Source organism: Centruroides vittatus, unplaced genomic scaffold, assembly GCF_030686945.1.
Source record: "Centruroides vittatus isolate TY-2023 unplaced genomic scaffold, ASM3068694v2 contig_2206, whole genome shotgun sequence".
NCBI lineage: Eukaryota > Metazoa > Arthropoda > Arachnida > Scorpiones > Buthidae > Centruroides > Centruroides vittatus.
The window spans coordinates 35,073-59,925 of NW_027121376.1; the positions used below are offsets into that span (position 1 = coordinate 35,073).

The window sequence follows — 24,853 nt, forward strand, 5'->3', positions numbered from 1 at the left end:
ATAATGCGTATACGAAAATAATTTAAAATCATTAATGTTTATAATTATCATTTTCACATGTAAAAATTAAAATATTGAATTATCATTATTTAATAATCAGAAATTTTAAATAACTTTTTAAATATTTAATAATAATAATTACGTATAAAGCAATACTTTAAAGAATTCTTGGAATTTATTAAAGTTTTGGTTTAGATACGTCGAGGTGGGAATATCAAGATTTTATAGTTCAAGAAATGGATAGATAACAAAATGATTAAATTCTAAACAACTTTCAAAATATTACATTTCAGAAAATGTACTTTGCCCTTCAAAAGCTTCTCGTTTTCTTCCTATTTTATGGAAAGTCATTTTAATTAATACCTGTATGTGAGCTATTAATAAAATTAATATTTTATATATGTAAAGAGCATTGAAAGTGACAAAATAACATGAAAAATAAGAGCTATATGAAATTTCTTATTATTTTAAAGAAAAGTTTAATATTATATATATGTTCATCTCTCGCTCTCTTGTCATTAATTCAACACCATATTGAATTGGAAATCTTAATTTACTGTTTTAGTAGATCTTAAAAAATAAATTAAATCTCTTAAAACTGCTTTAAAATATCTGTAATTTAATCAATTATATTTTTCACATTTATAAATACAGTAGAGCATCGATTATCCGACCCTCGATTAACCGATTTATCGGTTAACCGACTGCGTTCTAGTCGGCAAATTCAAATGTCCGCTAGTGATGTGGCGCTACAATATTTGGTTATGTCTTGGCTACTTTAATATTATTTTTGTTAAATTTCTGCATGTTTTAGCTGGCAGCACTGGCTCGACCATGAAAGGGAGGCTAGTATTTAAACCAGGCCTAATACACTATACTAATAATGTATTTTTTCATACTTTTCGGTTATCCGACTTTCGTTATCCGACCAACCCCAGTCCCCAATTAAGTCGGATAATCGATGCTCTACTGTAATCTTTTTCTCTTTGTAAGAAATACGGATTCAGTTTACATTCACTACATTTCCTATTTTCATCTGAGACAAATATATACATTCATATTTATAATGAAAAACATTCAAGTACATATTGTAGAATACTGTGTTACATTTTGTTTTAAATAAATATGAAAATGCTTAAGAATATTAATTTTTTTAAAGCCAGAAGTATGTAGTATTAAGATTCAGCAATCTTACACATGCTACAAGAAAACTACATCTATTTAATATACATCATTGCTTATTAAAAAATCACATGTAATATTTCAATGATATGACTTAAGAATATTGAGTATAAATGGAATATTATACATATATATATATAATGATGACTCATTGTAGTGTTGATTTCACAGAAAACAAAATTTTGTTTATAGTAATAACATGAATATATGAACATGAATACAGTAATAACATGATATGTATTTTTTTATTTCTTTAAAAATAAAAAAGGATTTAAATATGAGTATTTTAATAAAGGGAACAAACAAATATACGAGTTTCGGTTGTTATTTAGTTTGTTTAATAAAAAAATAAAGGTAGGCCACTGTAAGAATCTTGATTATTTTTATAAAGTTGTGTAAACGGATATGTTTATACAATGCTATATCATTAAAATGTGAAGGTGAAGTCTATTAAAAAATGTTTCATTTTGAAATGTATTTCAGATAAATTATTTTTGAAATTATTATTAATACTTTAATAAATTCTAAGTCAAATTGTTGGCCGAAAATATTTACAGAAATTTTTATTTAAGGTCATAACTAGCTTTGTCCTACTAATCAGTTTCCTAGAATTTTATTTCTGATAAACTTGTTAATCAGACTGTCTATGATTTCAATTACATAGTACTTTGATGTATAATTAGATTAATCTTGATATTATTATTATATATTATTGTAACAGTAATCAATTAAGTTATTCATTTTTTTAAGATTTAAAATATTTCCTGTATATAAAAATAGTTATTTTTTCGGTTAGAAGAATGTAATAATAATCCTTTACATATTCCTAATAAATAAAGAAAAAATCATTAACTGTAATTTTATTAAGAGAAATGTTAGTGAAGTTTTATATAGGTTAAAATAAATTAATTTTCCTTATATAGCCACACAAAAAAGTTATGGAAAAACTTATATAGTCTTATTTAACATTTGCTATTGAAATTAATCAATCTCCATAACAGGTTTTTCTAGCATAATTTTTTTTCTGAGTTTCTTACTGGTTGTGAGCATAAAACACTTTTTATTTTTTTAATTATAGAAAACTTGTCTTGAAGGAAGCTTGGATGATCTGTATAAACCCAACGAGGAAAATTACTTTGGTTTAAAATAATAAGAGAAGTCAATTTCCCACATGATTTCTATATTAAATATGAAACTTTGAATGACAGAGTGAAATGTGTTTTGTTTAGTGATTTATAAAGGAGAAGAAACTGTTTTAAGAAGCAAGGATACAGCTTTCCACATAACTTATTTATTCATCGTTTAGAATATAAATATAAATCTGTTCTAAAATATAAATATTTTAGAACAGATAGATTCTATTTTGTTAAGAAAATGTTTTTAGAATGACAGAAGATTGCTTAGTTTTAAGTTTGCGCTCTTTGGAATACAGTAGTTTAAGGCAGTTATTTCGAAATACTTATTTAATTATATATAAACAACTTTTAAAATCGATCAGAAGTTAACGGATGTTTATTCTTTATCGTTTTTCACCACCTGTCATAGAAACTCATTCCGTATTTTAATTCTCCGCCTGCTGTAGTTTTTTCACAGAATAATAAATCGAACGAAACCTTAAAATACGTTTATTAAAATTGTTTTTTCATCTTTTTCGGTTCTTCCTGTAAGATTCGTGCTCGCCCTTTAACTAAGCTCGTCGTTATTCACTAAACACCATTTAGATTCCACGTAAGTGGTCGATGAGTTAGCAACTCTTTACTTGAAGCATATATATATTTATATGTATTTTTTTAAAGTTAGAATCTTATCATTTGTATTTTCTATCATATTTCCTACACTTACAGAAACAGTAGCGCGAATAAGTCAAGGTCGAATCGGTGACATTTCACCTCTACTTCGATGTTTTTCTACTTCAAAAAATTGCATCCTATGTGCCTACATTTAATGATTACTTATGTATATGTAAAGGTCATTTTATCCAATATACAGAGCTTATTGTTCGCTTGAAGGATCTTTATTGATTAAGCTAAATTTATTTCTTCACAAGTTACTCCGTTATTTAACACTCGATATTTGTATTTCTAGTGTTTCTGCCGGTTTTATCCTCCTGTTAACCAGACAATATGGAATATATACAATCGTCCTCGTTTATGAATATTCGCAACCGGTTTAACAGTTGTTAAAATCAGTCGACGTTAATTCACAGAAAAGAATTACAGTAGTGGGAGGATATTTGAATTTTTTTTTTTTATTTCCATTTTTTTTTTTTCTTTCCTTTCTGTCAGTTTTGTAAGAATGCCAAGCGTTTAAATACCTCATATACAGTGTCTACATTTATATATAACTTATATATTTACGTTCTATACAAAAAATGACTTGCATACTGTATTTACTCAATGGATATTACAGTAAAGTTTATAAAGTGGCGATTCTTTCTTCGGTAAATAATTAAATAAAACAGAATTTTAATTGATAACTGCAGCTGTTTTTATTTGAAATTTATTCCAAGAATAAATTTCAAATAAAAATTGATAATGGCAGTTGTTGAAGTTAATAATATTTAAATAAATAATATAAAAATTGCGGAAACTTTTGTAATGTAACACAACAAATTTTAAATATCGTTACCAATTGACTCGAACGTATAAAAAAATAGTAAACAAAAGGAAAAGTAGCTGTAAGATTAGTAGAAAAAGAAGATAAAGAGTTATTTTATGGTTGGTAGAGTAAGAAAAGAAATTGTAAGATTAGTTAAACTAATAAAAAATAAAAGCGGTTGTAACATTAGAACAACAAGGAAGACGGTAGAAAATAATAGGGAAGTAATTTCTCGATTAGTTAGAAAAAGGTGGGAAAGTCGAGAGATAAGTGAAATAAATTTAAAATAAAAATTGTAAACTAGCGAAAATTTTAGTTTAATAATATGTAATCAATTCAGAAAATACAAATTAGGTCAGATTTAATAATTATTTATTTATTACGGATATTGGTTATTTCAATTGTAATACGAAGCAATGTTAAAATATAAATATAAAAAGATTCAAAACACTTATAACAATAATATGAAAGATATAATAGCAGTTGTAAGGTTTGTAAAGGGGGGGGGAAATTACAGTAACGGTTGTAAGGTTTAAAAAAAAAAGTTGCTAAAGCATTTGTAAGATGTTGTAATGATACTTATATATGTCTTTATTCATATAATGGTAATTTATCTGTAAAATTTCGCTATTCTTATATTTAATATTATTTAAATGGTTTGTAGATTTGCTGTAGAAATTACAGTAGCAGTTGTAAAATTACCATAAAGATTACGAAAGAGGTTATAAAGTTTACTATGAAAGTGATTGTGAATTTGCAACAAAAATTATGCGGGTAGCCTAGTTACAGTTTAAAAATTTGTTGGTAAGATAGGAATAATTTGTATTTTAAAAATTTTTGCTATTTCGTAACTGTTATGCTTAAAGTATTTTACAATAATGAATTGATTTCGTCAGCCGTGTATTGTCTCATCATTCATAGGAAACTGATCGGTAAAATATTTACGCTCTCTCGTATGTCAAATTTTTATTTTTTTTTTCGTGTTAGAAAAATTGAAATTTAAACTGAATATTCTCGAAAAATATTAATTCTACTGCAAAATGAGCAGGTGGAGTTTTCTTAAAATGAAAATTTCGTTCGTAGACGGATAATTTTGCCACGTTAATCACACGTGGAAGCTCAAAAAACAAACTCGAAAGGTTGACTGTTGGAAAACTGTCAAGTTACAGGTTTATATAAATACAAAATGAGATACTATCCGGTTGCATATTTTGTTATTTACTAAAATCTATTTGAAGTGTCTATTTAGAAACATTTTTTTTTTTGTTTTTTACTTCAATTATGAGTAATGGTTAGCGGGTTTAGTATTCTTCGTCGGAGAATTTAAATTGCGCTAGTGTATTTACACGTAAAATAAATATAAAATCACCAACTGTATTTAAATAATTCTATATATTTATTTACAGGAAATGCAGTTTTATTTATCGTATTATCGCGATTACCATTAATTACAACGTGAAAAAAATTACACGATCGATAAACGATTCTCTGACATTCCCTGCTGTAGCAGTTTAAAAAAGCAATTTTAATTTAATACACAGGCACAGATGGTTTGGCCGTTATTAAGTCTCATTTGGTTTGTAATCTTTAATTCTGACCTAAATTTGACACGTTGTAGCGGCCTTGTGGATTCATTTTTTCCAGCTTTTGCTACGGAATTAATTTCTCTTGGCATTTAACTTGGTTATTGTCCAAAAAAACTAATCGTCTTAGTTTCTAGGGTAAACAAACTTATGCCGCTTATAACTTTCCGTAGAAAAAAAAATTATATATCGATTATCTGCGATAAAAACTAGATTAAAAGGTATTATAAGAAGTAAAGTCTCTGAATCCAATATAGTTGCACAACGCATCCAACTCTCGATTCAGAGAATTAATCAGATTAAACGTTTTGCAATTCATTGCGACCGCTCGGTAAACTGTCAAGGTCGATCCAATTTTCTGTTTTAAGTTCCATCTAAACTAAGTATTTTACAAATTTGATGTAGTAAAATAATGTTACCACGCTGCATACAATTTTTAATTAACAAAATTAATGCCAGAAGCGTCACGAATCGAGCGAAATTTGTTGAAAAAAATCGATTATCTGTGATGCATTTTATTGTTTTAATGAGAATAATATCTTAGCGATTAATTTCTCGCGAAAATTGAATGTAAAATCTTTAATTTGTGTAGTTTCTAAACGTTTTACATGAATTTTTAACACTTAAATTTATTCCTATATTGCTTTAGAGTGGGATTGCGAAGCCATAAATGCCTGTTCTGATAAAATGGGTTATGATGCCATTGTCACGCTTCATCAACAATTGGATGATGATGCTAACGGAAATATAGACATTGCCGAAAGTGACGAAGTGAGTAATTTTTAAATTGTGTGTACTTTATACATTTCTAATGCAATTAAATCTGATTTTATAATTAATTTTTCTTCTTGTGAATTATGTATAAGATGATTCTAAATACTGTAAACTATTAAAATTTTAATCACACGATATTATTTAACAAGATAAGCATTTAATTTATTTATACTTTATGCCTATTTTAATATGTTATCATCAGATTTAAGATCTTGGCCATTGATGTTATCATTCTGTTCTTTCTTAAAATATCTCTTATACAAATATTATTATTTTATTGTAAAATTCAGTGAGATAATGATTACATAATACTTAAAAAAATCGTTTCTTGAGTAGTAATTCTGTTGCCAAAATTTTCAGTGTCAATGCTTACTTAATGAAAAAACTTAGTGCAACCAAGCTAATTTATTAAACAATAAAATTAGAAATGTTAAACTGAAAAGTATTCTTTTAGAGATTGCTTTTCTTGTGATATTAATACACAAATTTATTAAATAAAGGTTGTGATATTAGTATTAATAAGTCAGTAGTGGATTAAATTTCTCCAAGGATTGCACATATTTCAGTGCCCTTAGATCCTGATATATATGTCATTCCTGTATAAATTTATCACTAATTAAGAATTAGTATGAATTATGAATTAAGTCATTAGCGAGGTTAAGGCTGAAGTTTTAAATGCAAAAACATCTACGTCGGTTGTTCAGTGCAGCTTTCCTGTAAGCCTAGAAGTTTTACAGTGGTGTTTGGAGTGTCGAGCACAATTCCACTGACTTTCCAAACACCGTTGTCAAACATCTAGGCTTACAGGAAAGCGGCGCCGAACGTCTGACATACACGTTTTCGCGTTTAAAACATCGGCCTCAACCTTGCTATTAAAATTTTATAATAATTTTATTATAACTATGCATATACAAAAGCAAAATTATTGGAATGTTTTATACGTTTAGAAAACATTTTATATTTAAAGAACTGTGTTAAAAATATTATATATGCAAGTAACATTTTTAATATTCCATGTACATGCATGCATGCAAACATGCCAAAAAAAAAAAATTGTTTTGAGATAAACCTGTACAGGTTATAAAAAAATATGTAGAACAGTTATTTGAATTTTTATGGATATAAAATTTGATGTAGAAGACATTTTTGTGGAAAGCATTACACATCTCTTGGGATTACACAATGCAGATATGTAAATATAATATTACTTCAGGATATCCTTTATTGATGCTTCATTCAAATTAATATGTAAATTATTCTTTATTCATATGAATTTATTAAATTATATTTTAAACTATTAGACGTTAAGATCTAATAAAGAACTATATAATCAATATTATAGTAACTTAATTAGCTTAATCCCTGTTAGAGACTTTATTAGCTTAAACACTCTTATATACTATCGTTCAGTAATAATTTAGAGCATAATTACCAGTCAAATGATGCATCATATTTTTCAGCATGAATAATCATTTTAAAAAAATAAAATAATTAGTAAATTAGTTTTTAATAAATAAATATTGCTTCTATAAATTCAGAAAACTGTTTTAATATTACAGCATTTTTTTTTAAGTTATAATTTAACTAATAAAGAGCATAGTTCCTATGTTTTATTAATTAAAATGTATTATCAGATTTAACTAATGTAAATATAACTATTGTGAGTTTCATTATAGAAAAGTTAGTATTGTAGTATTAAATTCTTACTTAGTCATTGTAATGTAAGAATATGTGAGAATACTTTTTATATTTGATACTCTTATTGAAAATATTATTAAGTGATGCAACGTCGTATAATTAATATTTTTTGACATAATAATTATTGCAAAATTGTCTTGTATTAGTATTAATGTTTATATATGGTATTGCATGATCCAGAAAGTTTTTAGGTATCAGACTATAATTTGATATAGATACATTTATTGGTTGCCAACCAGTTGGGAGAGCAAAACAAAGATGGTATGATACAATCAATGCAGATCTAAAGGTCACTCATGTTCATCCAGATGATGCCAAGGATCAAAACAAATGATGGTCAAAGATCCAAATGACAGATCCTGCCTGCCTAAGTGGAAAAATGCTAGGTTGAAGAAGTATATACATTCACATATTAACCGTAATTTAAAATACGACTAAAATTAATTTTTGTGTTCTTAAAGAATCTTTTAATCTTGTATTTTTCTCTATTTATTATAAAAATATATTATTTTGACTGTAGCAAAATAGGATGACACATTGTTTCTAGCATCATTTCAATTATAAAATGTACCTTGATGATAAGCTGAGAATTATTTTAGATTATATAAAGGAATATCCATTAACAGAAAAAGCAAAAATTTGCTTTTCTATTTATCATACACAGTGAAAAGAATAGAGATGAATAAATAGAACTAAAAAACAATTATTAATGGCAATTGAATATAATGGTATTAGATTCCCTAATGAAATTTTACTTTCTCTTGTTAATCTAAGAGTGAAAATGCTCAATTAATTATCCGACAGTTCATATTCACCACTTCTAAAAATGAGAAATAATAATCAGAAAAGAAATAAAGAAATAATCACCATCAAACAATGACGTAGATTATTTCTTTAATAGCATATTATTTACAAGCTATATCTCTGCTTTCGATATTTTATCAAGATATCAATAACATACATATATATTTAGATTTAAAGATGTTAAAAATACATAAATTGATTTTACTTTTCTTAATAATTAAACATTTGATCACATATGTTAGCTTATTAATAATTATGTGTACAATTTATTTAAAATATAGCATTTTTATTTTATAAAGTTTATTTAATGACGTTACTTGATATTACATTACATACAACATTTACAACTGTAATTTACTCAGGAGGTAGCATATTATGTAAGAACATTTTTAATTAAATCTGTAGCGATGGAAAAAAGATTGAACATGCTTATGAAAATATAAATTTAGCATTTCACTTGTACTATGCTAGTAAGAATGCTAATGATAGCAGTTTACAAATGTAAATTTAGATTCTAGTGCCAGAATATTAGTTTTGAATAGTACAATTATTTTATTGGCATACAAGCAATTATTTATGTAATTAAATACGTAGAGATAAAGAAATAGCTCTATGGTCTTTTATAGATTAAGGACTTTTTAATTAGAATTTTAATATGCCGAGACTAATTTTTGAAACTTTTTCAATGTAGTTTTTAAGAGATGAACTTCAATATGAAAATGGATACGATAGACAAAAAGGCTTTCATCGTAATGATAAATATATTAGTATTGACGAATTGTGGCAGTTTTGGATAACATCAGAAGGTAAAATTATGACTTTTTAATTGATTATTATTAATTACTTTTTTACTTTTTAACAATTGCTGCTTATAAATGCTTACAAATTATAAAAACATGCATATAAAATAATTAAAGCAATAAAGACAAATCTAGAATTTGATATATGTGATAGAAAAGTAAATTTTGCTGTAAAATTGAGTGATGTAAATGTGATTGAAATTGTTGATTTTTAGGTTTCAATGACAACTGTCTCTAGTAACATTTTACTGTAAATGCCTCTTATAAATATATTCATTAATCTGTAGAATAACATGCATCCAAAAAATGAAACTTTGGATTTTCCATTTTATAGGCTGCATCACATATATTTTTATTAATTTATAGATGATTCAATTTCTATGGTTACTACTATAGAGTTGATATAGTAGTAGCTATGAATATGTAATGACATGGAAATTGAATCATTTATGAGCTATATTAAAATGTATCACATGGATCTGAAAAGTAATATATTTAAGTTATGATCAGAATTGACAATGATAACACATACAGTACAGAGAATAAACCAAAAAACATGTAATTTATTACATATAATGCTACACTGAACTTCTGTTATTTCATATCACATTCTCATCAGTACTGTTAGTGAGCACTGTCATAAGAACTTTCCATTTGCAGTTAGGAAAAAAAGGTTTTCATAAATAGGTCTGAAAAACTTAACATAAACAGTTACTTTTCATTGAATTGTATCCTAATATTTTGTAGAATTACCTTGAACATTAATAGTAGTTTGGCAACACTGACATAGAGTGGATGAGTTTTTTTAAGTATTCTAAACCAAACTTTAAGTATTAATATCAAACATTTCTAATACACTCCTGCAGTTCATTTTCAGATCTCTCTGCAATTTATGTGCTTATAATGTGCCAGTAGTTCTCAACAGTGTTGAGATCAGGAATGTTGTCTGACCAGCTTAAGCATCTGATTTGGACCTTTTGTAGAATTTTTTAAAAACTTAAACAACAGTTTGTGTGTCAATTTCAGTGACAATACAGAAAGAACACATTATGCTTTTACTTATCACCTCGGTTATCGTGGTCTTACATTATGGTGACATGACACAAAATTGTTCTAGAAGATACAGGATTTCATATCATGAAATGTTCCTTGATTGTTAAAATTAGTTTGGCAGATGAAACATTTTTTTAGCACTCTGCATTTACAGATTCATCTATATAAAGTGTTGTCTTTATTGGATATGCAATCCCAAATCATTTGACTCATTGAAACTTTACTGTTCTCATCAAACAACTCAAGTTTAGGTCTTGCTTTTTCAATGTCTGATGTAGTGTTTTTCATTACATCTGTGCTAATTAAATTTGAATTCATTCGAAAACATAATAACTCCCAAATGTCACTGCTTCAGTCTTCGTTCTGTTTAACCAGATATAAGCCACTTTTTGTACATTTTACTCATTAGTAAATGTCTTCTTACATGGATGAAAAATGACGACATATTGCCAGAAGGTTAAACTTTCAAATGTCAAAGTGTGATACTGATGAGGCTTGTTGAATCGAAATGCATTTATCACAATAAAGACATTGAAGAAAAGTAAATTAATTTTTATTTGATTATTCTTTAATGTCTATTTTTTTAAATAGTTTTATCTCGGATGAACAGTCAGAAAAGAAGTTTGTATCTTAACAACTAACTACCCTTTTTAAATATTTAATTAAAATAGTATAATTTTGCTTTTTCTTGTCTTGAAATAAATTACAAGAGAAGAATTTTATAATATGACAATTTTTATATTTGTTGAAATGGTTTTTAGAATTCATTGTTTCATAGGAAATTGTGCTATATTTCAGTTGAGCAAACTTTTAATCTTTGATTTATGATATTGGCCTATTTAATATTTAATGTATGAATTAAGTAATTTAATGATTTATTTTATCAGTTTTGAAAACAATAGTTGAGTACATTGTAATAGTTTAAAATTTAAGATTTAAATTATTCAATCGTTATATTAACATTACATTTAATTTATAGCAAAATACATCAAGTTTATCTGGAACAGTTATTTTGGTTCACAGCTATTGATGATATAGTAGATATCCTATCTGAATTCAGTTTCTTACATATCGTATACTGTACATCGTCAGTTTGGTAACTGCAATGATTATTTGAGTTTTGTGCTCAAAGGGCAGAATTAATTCTAAGACTTCAATAAATTTTCAATACAGATATTTGTGATTTTCTCAATAAAGATATCCCAGACCAGTAGGTTGGTCAAGCAGGACTGAGAGCATGGCCACCTCATTTCTCAGATTTGACATCTGTTGGTTTTTTCTTTTAGGACTTTATTAAAAATCTAGTATTTATGTTACCCTTGCTTGTAAATTTTACTGAGTTTAAAACTCAATTTACACGTGTAGTTACTGAAATGACGACTTTGAGTTTAGTAAGAAATTGAATTCAGATGGGAGGTCTGCTATATCATCAATGACATTTGTATTGAACTAAAATGATTGTTGAGGTAAAACTTTGTTTTGCTCTAAAGTAATGCTTTAACTGATTCTAGAAGGATTTTGATTACAACTTTGAAAGTATTTAGAATTTTAAGTCCTTTTTGAATCATGCTTTATGGAAAATGAGAAAGATTCATGTATTTCCTCTGTAATCATATATTACTGTCTCTCATATAATAATAATTCATCTGTATTGATAATATATTAAATTTACTGCAGGTATAAAGAAAAATTTTATGATAAATTTTTTAAGAGAATTGTGTTATACTAAACATTTACCAGTACAGTTTATATTCTGTGATATTCAAACAATTTTATTTTTGATATTGATTATTGTTTGTGACATTTAGTCAGTTATAAGATTACATTTACATTTAAAATATTAAAATATATTGCATTTAGTAAACAATATTACATCATACATTTATTATTTAAATAAGTAATAATTCATAATGATCTCATACATAAAAAGAAACTTCTATATCAAAAATGATATAGCTATCAGGAATTTTGGTTAATTATTAGAAGGTATTATTAAAATAGATAGATAAATTATATCTGTTGAATATTTACATGTCTAATCAGAATTTTGATCAAAATTTGATAAACATTACTAATTATAAATTGTTTATAATCATTGATAAAATTGCTTCACAGTGTAATTCTAATCTAATTATTAATTAAGTTAAAAAATTACACCTTAGTCAATCCAGCAAGAATTTAATAGCATAAAAATGTTTTCAATTATTTTAAACGATCTTCCTCTGTACGTCAAAAAGATTAAATGGATATTCTGTTGCCAAAATATTAGACCACAGAAAATGCAAGGCTCACATATCATGACATAGAATAACATCATACCTCCACCATGCATTTTAGATGTTCTAAAATTTGGACTTCTCTTTGCTCCTGCCCCATACCGCAACCAGAAACGCTCATTCCTGATATTGAACTCATCATTAACGGCATGAACAACACCGATCAATATTATAAACGTTGGAAAACCAGATTCCACATGGCACAAGAAAAAAAACGATAGTTTGGATGCAAAACAGTTCCACCTCAGCTTAAAGAAATCACAGCAATGATTGCAGCAAAATAACATTCTGCTATGAGGGCGGATAAGTCAAAAGGTGTAGTACTTCTAAAACAGGATACTTACAATGAGAAGTTGAATGAATATATTACAACCACCAAATTCCAACCTGCACCTGTGAATTTCTTGGATACTTTACAACAAAGGGTTAGGAGATTCACTTCCAATGCTCTAGCATGACTTATGCATATGCAAAACTCTATGATCCTCACTCCAAAAACACCTAGGATATTTGCATTTGCCAAGACACACAAACCGGGAAACCAGATACGTCCATGATTGAAAAGTGTAGCTCCCCAACATTCTTGATTGAAAAACAACTAGTCAACTTTTTCCATGGTAGGGATCAGGTGCCATCCATTTTCCATTATCACTCACTACAGCTTGTGGAAAGTCTCAGAGGAATTTCTCTTACAGACAATGAGTATATGACTGTGTTGGACTACAAATCCTTGTATCCTTTGATCGATAAAATTACCTTCTTGCTTCTGTGCTTTACGGGATTTTTTATTTACCAATATAGATAATACGCCACATTATCATGTTCATATCCTGAGCTTGCACATTTGATTTGTTATACATCTTTTTTTGAGTTTGAGGGAAAAGTATCCTTAGAAGAGAGAAGTGTACCTATGGATAGCCCTACGTCTGCAATCCTTTGCAAATTAGTACTATGTCAACTCGAAAACTCTGTCCTACTCAAGTTTCAACAACATGTCATCCATGTATCTAGCGTACAAAATGATATTTTCATACTGTGGCAAAGGGAGTCTGACCCGCAACATTTTTTAAACACCATCAATGATAACCCTTACGACTTATCACTACAGGTTGACCAAAAGAGCAATACTAAGGTTATCTTCCTTGACATTTCCATCACTTGCAAACAAGGGGAAATCTGGATCGACATATATCATAAACCCTGTTTTCAGCCATTATTATCCCATATTAATCCATTGATCCCAAGCACATCAAGTTAGCTTTCAGGTCTTGGATTAAACGTGCCTATACACATTGCACAAGTTCTCATGACATGATAAAGGAGCTGAATTACATTCTTGAGATAGCTGAGTAACAAGGATACCAGAGAGGAGAGATGGAGAGGCTTATCATATCCTTCCAAACCGCAAGATGACATGCTCCCAGAATAGACTGGGCGAAAAGAATGGTGCTAAATTACATCCCATTTTTAAACAAAATTCATAGAAATATTGCCAAGGCTAATAATCTTCAAATTGTATACTGATGTAATCCCACTGTTTACAAGCTTTTAAGAAATGATAAAAAGAAAGTAGATCTGAATTCAATGACGGGAGTTTATTCGGTACCTTTACACAATTAACATTTCGATCCAAGCTTGTTTATGTGGGGGCAACTATGCGCAATTTAAAACAAAGACTCAAGGAACAAAAGTATACATCAATAAGAACCTCAACAGCATCATGCTAGCAGCATACGCACGACAACAAGATGTTAATGTGATCAGAACAATAGGATCAGGCAGCTATTATCAAAACAACGATGAATAGACATGTGGTGAAGCATCTGGAGAAGTTGGAAATCTTCAAGGCACACATGAGGACTGGTTGTATAAACCATAGAGATGCAGACACGTTATCTACTGATCATTTTACAATAATTGATAATTCTATCAATGTTATATCTTATATTTATTCTTTTTTGTTATTCTTGACCTTATTTATGTCATTTATTTTATTTATTTATATTTAGTCCGCAAGGACATTTTCCGTTAATTTTTATATTTTCATAAACATAATCATTTTATGTTTTATTTTTAATGTTCTGTTTTCTGTAGCTGAGGAAGATCATTTAAAATGATTGAAAACGTTTTTATGCTATTAAATTCTTGCTGGATTGACAAAGGTGTAATTTTTTAACCTATTCCATATCCTGTATATAGTTTGTTAAAAGAATTATTAATGATAAAAAAAACTACAATTTATAAGAATTTATTATTTTGTAAGCCTTAAATTTATTTTTGTTTTTATTTAAAACATTTTTTGGTCAATTTTCTTGGATTTTACATAAGATTATTGTTAAATTATAAATAAGATTTTGATGCTTGTCTTTGTTTAAGAGATTTTAGACAGTGACATGTGCATCAGCTGACTGACAAATGGCCAGACATTTCTCTCTCCAATTCAAATGTAACTTGGTGAGCATGTAGCTGTAAACACAAATAGTTTCTTGTTCAAATATTAGGATTTGCTCTCAAGCATTTCCAATAAACAGGTCTCTGAAAATTGAGTGTTTAGCTTATAAGTCTAGAAGTTCTACCTATCCTAGGAATCGCAATAGCTAAGTGGGTAAGGTTCTAGACACTGGAACTACATGGGTTCAGTCCTCCGCAACTTTAGTTTTTTTTTTAACCCATTGCCATTTTGTTATTTCTTCTTATCTGTTAGCATTTGTGCACATCATGTTCCAATATTAAAAATTGCCAGATATTCTGGTAATGTTCAAATTTTTTAAGCTTTTTATTTATTAGTATTATTATAATTATTGTGTGCCTATAAAATGTAGTGCTTGTTTAGTCATCATAAACAAAGGACAAAAATATTTTAAGGTTAACAATAAAGTACTATAGCATATTTTTTATTTATTAATTTTACTTTTGCATTATTTTTGTTATGCCTATCACTTATTTATACTATCATTCATTAATTAAGTACACAATATGTTTTTGGCTTTTATATGAACCGGTAAGTGTAAAAAAAAAAGAAATGCTATGATTTTCTGATGACTTTACAGTGATTATATAGAAGCTAACTCATCACATTAGCGAATGTGCCTGTACCAACAAATTGCTATATACTTTTTCTATAAGTTTTTAAACACTCTTTACTGCAGAAAGTAAATTTTTTTTCTTATTTTACACTTTTTTATTCATTTGCTAATTAATCCAACATAAATTGATATAATTTAATAAATGCATAGAAAAAATTTTAAGTAAGAAATAACTACACTGATAAAAGCTGCCAAATGTAATTCAGTTATTCTTTCAACTTTTTTTTTTTTCAATGAAAATAATCTGTTTGAGGATAAAGTATGTATAAAACATGCAAAAATAAGAATTGTTAGCAATGAAAAGAAATAGAATTTTTTTAAAAGAAAATAATTTATCAAGTAAAGCATGCTGAGTGACAGAAATAAAAATTATTTCATGTACTTTGTTACAGTTTCAATTAATGTATCACGTAATTTCGATTAATGTATTATTTGTATGTTTTGTAATCTGTAGAGCTTTTCATATTTCTAAAGTTATAATAAACGTAAACAATAGAGGCTTGTTAAACAACTGCTTTGTTATAAAAAAGAAAATAATCATCCAATATTGCATCACATAAGAATTTAATTTATAATAGAATATTTTTAAAAGTTATTTTCAATAATCAAAAATTAAAGTTGATAAGAGATGTTTTCATTAATCTTAGAAAACTTTTTAAATTAATGAAATATGAATTGCATTATCAAATGCACTCATAGTTAAGATTCTGAGATGGTGTTGAGATTGTACAGTAAAAATGTTTTCAACAGTTATTACCTGCTTTCGAAAATAAATTGAAAATACAATAAAGTATAGGATATTTCTGTAAATAAGCCTGGCATAATTATGGAAAATAAGTTCTGTAAGCTTTGGGCTTGATTATGGAAACTTTGTTATTACATTCTATTACTTTGATATCATTCTTATTCTGTTCATCTTCATTCTGAATTTTTACATTCATTACAGCTAATATTGATCTAAACTTAATGTTGAATTTCTCATTGAAATTTAGTCTATTCCATAAACTTTGAAACGTCTATTGTAAAAATGAGCTAATCTGTGGTCTGGAATGAATCTGCATTCCCTATATTTCTATTCAGAAGTGAACTCTAAAATTCTGATGCTAAAAGTTATCTCGGAAACTGCAGCATTGAAATTAAGTCTAGTATTTGAGAATAGGCCCATTGCATTAATTATGGAAAGGACTTATAAATATATGGCAATGAAAAAGAATATAAAATCTCTCCTTTTATGTAGAAATATATGCTACATATTTTTAATTACTGTGTTTGTTTTGTATCTAGTTTAAACTGTTGATATGTTTATTGATACTGGGTCCCCTTATTACTAGATTTTTCACATTGGTGGACTCAACAGACCACAATTCATACTTGTTTTAATATCTTTTGGTTGAAATCAATATACATTTTGATCTTTAGTCTCCTTCAGGTGATTTTTTTTTACAATTCTTTTTACAATATGTTTATCTATATAAACAACTACACTTGTTATTTTTAATAATTATTAACATTTAATTATGTGACAATTATATAATAATGTTACTTTATAATAATTTGATACTTTTCAACATACTTATTTGTATAGTGACTCTTATTCTACAACTTATAAATTCTTATACATTTGTATTTTTAAAAACTTCAATTTTCCTGAAAATTATAAAACATATACAAACACATTTCTACAATTTTAAACAATAATAATTATGTATAGTTATGTGTATGTTATAATTTTACAGAACATCGACAGAACATAAAACATTTATTGAGAGAACAATAAAGTTTCTACTTCACTTATTTTTAATAATAATTGAAGCGTGCAATGCCATAAGGTTGTAAATGCCAAAAAACAAATTTTTCAGGAGAGAGAAAAAACACTTTTTCTAATGAACAAACTTTAATCAAATGCTAGAAAAATTATTTTAACAATTTATAGTTTGGAATAAAACATTGGGTTTAATTTCAAACACCTACGAATAATAGTAAGGAAACAAAAAAAGTTTAAAAACAGGGTTAGAGCCATAACGTTGTAAATGCCAAAATTGTGCAAGTGCATAAAGTTGTAAATGCCAAAAACGATTGCAGTCATAAAATTAATGTTTCTACAGCTGAAAAACAGTTTTGAATACCAAAAACTTACATTTAAATTATTAAACACAATTTACAAATTCAATATCAATTTTAACATAATAATCTATTAATGACTTGAACTGGGCTGTAATCTTTATCAATAAGGTATTAATTTAGTGTAATAAAAGTTAAAACGTATTTAAAAACTTCAAATTTGAAAGATTAATGGAAGTCCAAATATCATTTTGAAATATCAAATAATAAAGTGACAGGTTAACTATTAATAAACTGGCATTTAGTTATCCGGTTCTGCTAGCATCTCCTTGAAATAGGTTTGTGCTATTGGAGTTAAAAATGGTATCATTTTACCAATGTCAGGTTTCTTCTTTTGAGGAATCCCAAAATGGGAGCGAGCAAGAGGAAGTGGAAGATTTTTGAAATCATCAATGCTAACTCCATCTTTCAGCACATTAAGCCCAGTGCACCATCTTGCTGCTTTACCTCCATCTTTAGCAATCATAACTTTACCAAAGTTATTTGATGAGAGTCTAATTTGGGATGCTGTTGAGATTCCCAGGTCTTTTGTATTCAAAAATGCGTGGGCAATCGATTTAAAGTCATGAAATTTCTCAAATACGATGCAGGTAAAAGGGTTTTTGGTCCCTGCACTTTTAATGATGTCCACAAGATCCTTTAGTGTGTAGGCTTTGCATTTTTTCCTCCGTTTTTCAATTAGAGCAAAGTCTCGATCACAGCTGAGAAATGTGTGACCCTTTACAGGGTATTTATGTGTTATTTCTGAAAATACATTATTGGCCAATAACACCAGATACATGGCTATCACGTATTGATTTTTGTTTTGACCAACACCATTGTCTGTCCACAAAGTCAGCTTCTTTCGGTCACCAATAGCAGCCTCAGTAGTAATATAATGGTATATACAGGATGATATTTCCAAAGACCCTCTTCCTCCAAAATTCTCACTCCACAAACACATGCATCCTTTCTCTTTAATTGAATCGTGAATTCCAAGGTTGTAGCATGCCAATTGTTGAGCATAATACATTTCAGTGTGTGTTAATTGTGGTATATACATTTGCTGCTGCAAGTCAAAAGATATAACATACGAATCTGAGGTTTTAGCATTTTTTGTGTCATCAGACATGTCTTTTGTGGTTACTTCAGCTCTGTAATGATGTAATTCCAGTTCTGTTTTTGCTGATGCATCACCAGCTTTTATTCGTACATCAAGGCGGTCACAAGTTGAGCAAGTGTCCATGCGAGGTCTTTGAAAAGACAGATTGAATTTGGTCAGGAAAATTTCATTGTACCATTGTCGAGTAACTGGGGCTTTGCTCCCAGCATACTGTTGACAATATTTCTCAAGGAAGGCTCTATACATTCTGCTAACATTGAGATCAGGTGATAAGTACATTTTATCTGTACTTTTGGCTCGAGCATAATGACTTTCTTCACTTGGAAAACTCTTAATGTGCTCAATTATTTTTTCCGTCCACAACTGCTTTTCAGTACATTTTCACTGGCCTCCTCTTTGATCAGTAGCATCCATTTTTCCTTCCAAAATCTTTTCTCTAATCAACTGAATTCTTCTTGCAGTAACCCCGAATGTATTACACAAAGTCTTAAGACAAACTCTTATTTCACTTCCACCGGGAAGAAGCAAATGATAACTGAAAGAGTGTTGCCTTCTACTTCCAGAAGGATGGTGGTACTTCCCATATCGTCTCCTTTTTATCATCTGGGGATGAACAAGTTTTTGAAGATAACTCTGTTGCTTATTGTAGTCAGCCAGTTCATAAAATTGTTGGAAGAGTTCCTGACGGTAAGCCAACGTTACGTTTTTGCAAGCGAAGGAACACTTGCATGTCACCTGTAACGTAAACAAAAAGTTTGACAAACTTGTTGGAAACAGTCATATACAAGTTGTTCACCCATGCATAGACACAATAACTATCCATATCTTGCAAATTTCAAATCTACGTCTATATTTTTGAAGTATTAAGTCTTTTACTTACCCCTGTTGGTGGATCCTTTCTTGGATTAACTTTCTGTGATATGGGAGAAATGTACTCTAAGCCACTATTTTTTCGTTTCTTTCGAATGTTCTTCCATTTTTCTGCACATTTCTTTCTTCTTTTAGTTATTTCATACTTTAAGGAATTCATTTCACTCGTAAAAAACTCACTGCGTTACAAATTGGAATAACAAAATGATGTAAAAGTAAACCGTAACATTTTACGCGCCAAAAGTCACGTGGCTTGCGCTTTGGCGCTTAAAACGTTATGGCTTGCACATAACGTCATTTTCAAAATATAGCCACTTAGAGCGCCACAATCGCCACAATATTTTTTTGTAGGAAAAAACATTGCATTTAAAATTCATTTCTTCAATAAAATGAATTTTGAGAAAAATGGCATTTACAACCTTATGGCATTGCACGCTTCAATTTAAGAAAATTGTTTATTAATAATATAATTAATTATTTTCATAAAAATATTTTAAAATGATTGTAATTGAATTTGTTTGTATATATTTTAGTTCATAATTGGACAATGGAGGAGACAATTGAGTGGTTGGTGTCATCAGTTGAACTGCCACAATATGTAAAAAATTTTCAAGAAAATGCTGTTACTGGCACAACTTTACCAACGTAATGTACTATTTATTTGTTATGTAATCTCTAATAATTGCATAATGCTACAGAAAGAAAATATAGTCTTTTAAATGATGCACTTAAATTTTATTTTTGTAATTTGAAAATATATTACATAAAATATTTGAGGAGCATTAGTGAAGCCTCTTCTATGTGGCTTATAGAATTGAGCTCATTCTCAGATTTTGATTAAACTTTTTCATTTTACATAATATGAGATGAGGAAATTAAAATGTAAAAAAAATTGGAGGTCCATGATTTCATTTTTTGAGATACAAGGTCGTTAGCATGACTGTGTACAATTTTTTTCATTTTTTTATTCTAGTAACGACGTCACTGCTGCGGTAGTGGCAAGTGATTATTGTAGATGACCCCTGAAACAATATTATTGAACCGATAGCATTTTGACTCAATTCTGAGTTTATGTTTGGATAGAAAATGAACAGTGTGCTTAGTATATTTTTTTCATATGAATAACTCATGTTACATTTCTTGTATTCTTCATTCAGTATCTGCAAGCATTCTTTTTACAGTGCTATATTCAGAACTAAAAGTCACATGCTATCTTAGAGCAAACTACCAATTTAAAATGGTAGTTAAAAAAACTTTTTTTCATAGACCACTCCCGAAAAGTTTTTGGGATCTTCCAATCTGTCTAGATTCAATTCTGCATTCCCAGAATGGTAGGCTGACATCTTAATTGCCTTGACCCTCTGGCTGGCCAGTTTTGATTAGTTATTACAGTAGTCCTGCAAACTTAACTTAATATAACTGAAAAGTGATGAGTTATTGAAAACAACATGTTTTACAGTACAGCAATGATGATAGTAAAAATAGCAGACTTTTTAAAAGATATTATATGTGCAAATTTATATACACATTAACTACATACCAATAGTAACTATTTCTATTTGTAGTTAAATTTTAATTTAAAACTTGCCTACTTTTGAATGAGTGACATTTGCATTCTGGTGTTTTACAGTGACATTTTAAAAAGGGTTATATTCTTTGTTAACATGTGGAATTGATGCTATTGTCAAGTGTTGCCAGTGAAGAATGATAATTTATTTGATACTAGTGTTACGTTACAGAGATGAAAATTAGATTACATGTATGTTTTTGTTTTTGAATGATGATTTTCATGGAATGTCAAATAATCGACAGTTGATTTTTCAGGGCTGTTGTATTGTAAAAAAATTTATTAATTCAAGACAAATATATTAATTTTAATTATAATATACAGAATAAACATAAATTATCATATTTTGTTTTTTTTTGGGTTGCAATGTTTTCAAATTGCAGCCCCCCCAAAAAAGCCAGTATTTTGAACAGCAATTTGAAAAATTTGTAGACCTATAAATTCTCACTTTTGTCTGTCAGTCTATCCTTAATCTCGAGAACAGAGTTAGATAGATGAAAGCCGAGACCAGATATGGAAATATTAGGGGAGGGAGGTCCCGATTAACTATATACGGATTTCCAGTGTAAACCAGAAGTCACATTATTTCAATTAAAAAAAAATTTCCTTTGAAAGGAGTTAGATAGATGACTGGCATGACTATTGCTAATGGAAAAGTATGATGTACAGGGGCAAGACACTACTAATTTGAGGTAGAAAGAGTATATTTTACATTAAATAAATTAAAAATATGATTAAAAGTTGTGGCCCTGCATTGCATTCTGATGATGTCACAATAAATAATTGCTTGTTTTAATTTTGTATTATTCAAATATCAGTTCTATTCGCATGGAACTGATATTTGATATTTAAATCCAAAATATATTTTTTTTAAATTAATTTTCTTAATTATAAAACTATAGAACTATTAACCCCTTAAGCTTCATATTATATAAATAATTTATTTTTTAATGAGCAATTATTTATTGTGACATTGTCACAATGCCAGGCTGCAACTTTTAATCATATTTTTAATTTAATTTAAATATATGCTCTCCACCTGAAATTAGTATGGTAGTATCCTACCCCTGTACATCATACCTTTCCGTTAGCAAAAGTCTATGCCTGTCATCTATCTACCTCCTTTCAGGAGAAATTTTTAAATTGAAATTAAATTGAAAGTGACTTCCAGCTTGCATCGGAAGTTTGTATATAGTTAATCGGGAACTCCACCTCCTAAGCTTTCCATATTTGTTTTTGAATATCATTTACATAACACCGTTCTTGAGATTAAGAAAAGACAGACAGACAACGGTGGGAATTTATAGATCTACACTTTTGTTAAATTGCAGCCCAATCAATATGTAACATTCTTAGTTTAAAATATCTTGAATAATAATAATATTTCAAAATAATTTTTAATTCATTAAATAATTAATGAATCTTTTGATAAAACAATTTTTTAAATTTAAAGATAATACAGCTTTTATCATTAAAAAATAACAAATGATTGTTTTTTATTCTAGAATGGCTGTAAATATGCATTTTTTAAATTCTGTTTTGGGTATTAAAGATTCCATTCACAAACATAAAATTGCTTTGAAAGCAATGGATGTTGTTTTATTTGGACCACCAAGACGTAAGAACATGTTTTTTTTTTATTTAAAGTCTTTTTTATCTTATAGTAAAATAAGATGTAAAATATTTATTTTAAAAAATATGTTTAATTTTTATTTAGATCATAATTATGTGAAAGATGTTCTTCTTGTATTTTCTTTGGTCATTGCTATTGGAGGATGCTGGTTTGCCTATGTGCAGCATAAATATGCTCAAACGCACATGCGTAAAATGATGACAGATATGGAGAGTTTACAAAGGGCTGAAGAAACACTTTTAGAAGTTCAAAAAGAGTAATTCTAATATTTATAAAAATTATAATAAAATTCAATTAAAATGTAATATATTCATAAAATATATGGTTATGTTACAGTATTATTAAAATATTAAATTAAATTTTCAATTATACTCTGATATGTAATAATTATAAGTTTTGGTGATTAAATTCTAGTATTATGTAGTTATAGAATTTAATTGACAAAATGTAGAAAAAATTTATAATTATAAATATGAAAGTTAGAGGAAATAAAACTATGTATTTAGGAGTATAATATCTGTAGAAGAAATACCAAAAATAGACAAGTGTCTTTGCATCTTTATCCACTTCACACTTTTGTGGTCCAACAACAGTCAAAGTGTCAGCAGAGACAACCTTTTCTTAGAGAGTCTCGTATACCTTAGTAACATTAAACATTAAAAATCCCTCTAACAACAATTAAAGTTAAAAATATTTATGTATTACAAATATATGTGACCGTAGGGCCAGTATCTCTTCAATACCGCGTCAGGATGACACCACTGTATCCTTAGATCGATACAGAGATTGTAAATTCGCGCGAGCGGTTATGTATGGGTTAGACCCAGAATGGAGTGAATGGAGAGAATAGCGAAAGAAAAGCACTCGAAGATTTTTTATAAATAAATAATACTTGTTTATCTAGATGTAATTTCTGTTAGGTACAGGTTATTTAGATTAATTACTATATAAATTTACAGGTTCTCTGTATGAATATCATAAGTGTACATATTTTAGATGAGAATGCAACCATAGTCGACTTTACAAGAGGATGAGAGAGAGAGCTTACAATTAGCTGCGGGTTGGATAAATACCATAAGATATGTAGTTGAATGTCGATGTAATAATAGATGATATCCTTATAGGCCGTAGTAGGTGTTCGGTCCAAGAATAGATGATCTTGTAGTAGATTGTGGGTAATAACTCTGTCCAACAACAAGTAATAGTTGTTCAGGTAGGAAGTGTAATGACGACAGTTTGGCGTGAATATAGGTGATGAGGGAGGATCGGCAGCAATGGGTAAATATCCTTTTGAGTGCGCACACACGTTTAGTAACTACATCTACATCCTTACTCATCGTACGCCCTTTTTACATGGAGAGATGTTTTGCAGGCCCTTCCTTGATTTCGTCAGAGGAGATGATCTCTTTGGGCCAATAAAGTGATGGGTGACATAGTCGTGACACAGAAATTTTACTCATCTTAACAAGGAACTCAGCTTGTGGAAATCGAGTTTAAACCAATCATCAGAAAGTTTTGTCACTTGATTTCCCGTTAAACTAACCTTTTTTGGTTTACTTTGTTCCATTTTTGTATAAAATGTAGTTAAATATTTTAATTAAAATTATATAAAAATGTTCACAATCTAAAAATCCTGATCTTCACATATATATCGGGATGACACGTATTATTATAACACTTGTAGAAAAAAACATCAAAAATAAATA

The 24,853-nt window shown here is 28.3% G+C and overlaps 3 protein-coding genes across 4 annotated transcripts in view; 2 read left to right on the forward strand and 1 right to left on the reverse strand.

Moving 5' to 3' along the window:
* Positions 1 to 24,853, reverse strand: part of LOC136970830 (protein kinase C eta type-like) — a 204,144-nt gene that overhangs the window by 23,035 nt on the left and 156,256 nt on the right. The gene's annotated exons all lie outside the window — the stretch shown is intronic.
* LOC136970833 (uncharacterized) overlaps positions 1 to 24,853 on the forward strand; it is a 158,578-nt gene that overhangs the window by 16,405 nt on the left and 117,320 nt on the right. The gene's annotated exons all lie outside the window — the stretch shown is intronic.
* Positions 1 to 24,853, forward strand: part of LOC136970832 (stromal interaction molecule homolog) — a 53,673-nt gene that overhangs the window by 4,628 nt on the left and 24,192 nt on the right. For both annotated transcript variants that reach the window (XM_067265299.1, XM_067265300.1), the window contains exons 2-6: positions 6,013 to 6,134; positions 9,331 to 9,445; positions 20,481 to 20,592; positions 23,020 to 23,132; positions 23,232 to 23,403. In XM_067265299.1, coding sequence (XP_067121400.1) covers positions 6,013 to 6,134; positions 9,331 to 9,445; positions 20,481 to 20,592; positions 23,020 to 23,132; positions 23,232 to 23,403 — 634 coding nt within the window. The remainder of the gene's footprint in view (positions 1 to 6,012; positions 6,135 to 9,330; positions 9,446 to 20,480; positions 20,593 to 23,019; positions 23,133 to 23,231; positions 23,404 to 24,853) is intronic.